General features: G+C 54.6%; 1 protein-coding gene across 1 annotated transcript; it reads left to right on the plus strand.

Moving 5' to 3' along the window:
- The first annotated feature begins 1,521 nt into the window (after nt 1-1,521).
- Nucleotides 1,522-2,622, plus strand: LOC135464833 (uncharacterized protein F54H12.2-like). The gene has a single exon (XM_064742402.1). The coding sequence runs from the start codon at nt 1,522-1,524 to the stop codon at nt 2,620-2,622; it is 1,101 nt and encodes a 366-aa protein (XP_064598472.1).
- Nucleotides 2,623-2,977: the final 355 nt, after the last annotated feature.

Consider the following 2,977-nt stretch of genomic DNA (forward strand, 5'->3'; position numbering starts at 1 on the left):
GCACCAGAGGACAAAACGATCAGTCCACCTGAGTGAGATCATCTCACCCACACCATGTTTTACGTGACGCTACCCAGTAACAGCTCGCTGGACTACTTCCCCAACAATACCTTGACGCGTTTCACCATCCAATTACCCCGCCCCATCCATTTGACAGGTGACTGGGAATGTGGGCTGGTCGAAATACAGTATCCCCGGACCTGGTTTAACGTGCGGTCAGGTGAAGTGTGGTATACCATAGACTCCCCAAAAGACTCGCACCACGCTACGCATAAGCTCATATTACCAGCCGGCTACTACCCGACACCCAAAGACCTGGCCTGGGGGTTGACCAAATTGTTAAGCGAGACAGAGATCCCGATCTCCAGGAGCACGCCGGGGACTTAACGTTTGAGTTCGACGATATGCAGCGGAAATACAGCGTGCGGTTTGAGAAACCACTGGGGCTTGGTTTCAGCCCACGGCTAATGCAACTAATGAATTTTACCTTACGGATGGCTCATGGGACCGGCGGACCTCATGTATGTCGGTGCCGAGGGTTTAACGATCAGCACACCCACGCTGTACGTGTACACAGACATTATCGAACCGCGTGTGGTGGGGGACACGTTGGCCCCGCTGTTGCGGACGGTTACCACGGAAGGGCAGTATGTGGAGCACGTCTCCAAGACTTTGCAACACGTGGAATACATCCCCGTGCAGTCCAAACATTTCTCGACGGTGGACATTGATATTAGGGACGACACGGGTCAATCCGTCGCATTTGAACGCGGTAAAGTGGTGGTGACACTTCACTTTCGACAGCGGCGTGCTTTACCCTTGCAATAATGGCATCACAGCAGGCTTACATCGACTATTACACCAAACAAGCCGGCGGAGGTGGGTTACCTGTGTTTCGGGGTGTGGCTGTCCAGCGCGGTCACGGTTTGCTGGGTGGTCTCAGCAAACTCCTCCCACAGCCCTTGTTAACCTCGCCGGCTGTGAAAGCACTGGGCAAAACGGCGTTACGAACCGGACTGCAAGTCGTGGGGGACGTGCTGAGTGGGGGCGTGTCACCACAACAGGCTTTGAAACGACGCGGTTTGGCGACTGGAAAACAGCTGCTGGTCAAAGCTAGTCGCTACGCCCGACAGCGGTTACTGGGTGAGCCTATAAAACGGAAGACACCGCGCGTCACGCCCACTCGTCACCGACACGTGGGACTTAAAAGACGTGCCGTCAAGCCCAGAAGAAGACACATCAAAGCTCGAGCCACATCGAATGCCCTGAACACCGGATATTTTCAGCTAAACACACACGCGCACGCGCACATACACAAGCCATGGCTCTTCCCCACCCCGAATGCTGCCCGTCCGTCAGCAGTGAGTTTGATTTGTGGACCTTACCCCCGACCGACACCAGCGTTCGAGAAGGCCGCTGGGATGCTTACAGCCCCATCGCCAGCCTGAGTGATTGTGGGACCTGTAGAATTTGTCATCACCAACGCTGACGCAGACACTTACTTGGGACTTGGCCAACACCATGCTGTACGTGAAGGCAAAAATCCTCAACGGGGACGGGACGGCTGTGGCGGCTGACAAGAAGGTGGCTCCGACTAACCTGTGGATACAATCCATGTGGCGACAGGTAGACGTCTCCCTGAACGATAAACTCATCACGCCGTCCACCAACATGTACCCATACCGGGCTTACTTGGAGACATTGTTGTCTTACGGTAAAGAGGCTAAAAAGAGCCAGCTGTCTGCTGCCTTGTGGTATGCGGACAACCCAGGAAAGTTTGACACGATGACTGACACCAACGCCGGGTTTGTCGATCGGCTGAACTGCACGGCTGAAAGTCGGTCGGTTGACATGCTGGGTCGCCTGCATTGTGACATGTTCCTGCAACACCGACACCTGCTCAACAACGTCACGGTCCGCATCCGTCTCACCCCGGCTAAGGATTCGTTTGCTTTGATGTCCGATGAAGCCGCTCCCGGCTACAAGACTCGCTTGGAGGAGGTCTTGATCTTTGTGCGCAAAGTGAAAATCACCAGCGGTGTGCAACTGGGGCATTTGAAAGCCTTGGCCAAAGCTCCTGCCAAGTACCCAATCCGCCGCGTGCTGACCAAGTATTTCTCTGTCCCCAGAGGTCACACCCTCATCAATGAACAAAACCTATTTCTGGGCAGCTTACCGACACGTTTAGTGGTGGGGTGTGTGAGCAACAAGGCTTTTGACGGGGACTACACTAAAAACCCGTTTCGTTTCCGACACTACTACACAAACTTCGTCGCCTTGTACGTTGGCGGTCGTCAGATTCCAACCAAGCCCCTGACACCCGACTTTGAGAACGAGAATTTCATCCGCACGTACATGAACCTCTTTACCCACACGGGGAAAGCGTTCCACGACGAGGGAAACAATATCAAGCGCACCACATTCGCCGAAGGTCACACGCTGTTTTGTTTCGACTTGACCCCTAGCCTCCACGATGACCACCAACTGAACCTGGTACAAAAAGGGGATTTGCGCCTGGAGATGCGGTTTGCCAAACCACTGCCGGAAACCATTAACGTGGTGTGCTACGCTGAATTCAGCAATATCATAGAAATAGACCAAAGCCGAAAACGTGCTCTGTGACTTCGCCAGTTGAACAGCCCAAAACAACAAACAACAACATGGACACGGTACAATTGCGACGTGTGCTACAAACAGACGTGTTTACCCGGGCTGTGGTGGGGGGAGGGGTTGGTGTCTACCCTCGGGATCATCTCCCCTCACTCCCCTCAAGCCCCTCACACTCCTCACGCCCCTCATACCCCACCCCTAGGATGCCCTGGACCCCCTGGGCCTGCATCATTAACACAGACACGTGCCTTCGCCCAGGACGACATTGGGTCGCCGTCTTCATAGACCAGTGGTCCAACCCACCCCATCTCCGGGGCGAATACTTTGATTCCTACGGACTCCCACCCCTCTACCCCGATATCACCGC

The sequence above is a fragment of the Liolophura sinensis genome, chromosome 4, assembly GCF_032854445.1.
Source record: "Liolophura sinensis isolate JHLJ2023 chromosome 4, CUHK_Ljap_v2, whole genome shotgun sequence".
Lineage (NCBI taxonomy): Eukaryota > Metazoa > Mollusca > Polyplacophora > Chitonida > Chitonidae > Liolophura > Liolophura sinensis.

Bases quoted from the DNA above. Each gene is read 5' to 3' on its own strand.
- LOC135464833 (XM_064742402.1), top strand. From the start codon at position 1,522: ATGCTGTACGTGAAGGCAAAAATCCTCAACGGGGACGGGACGGCTGTG.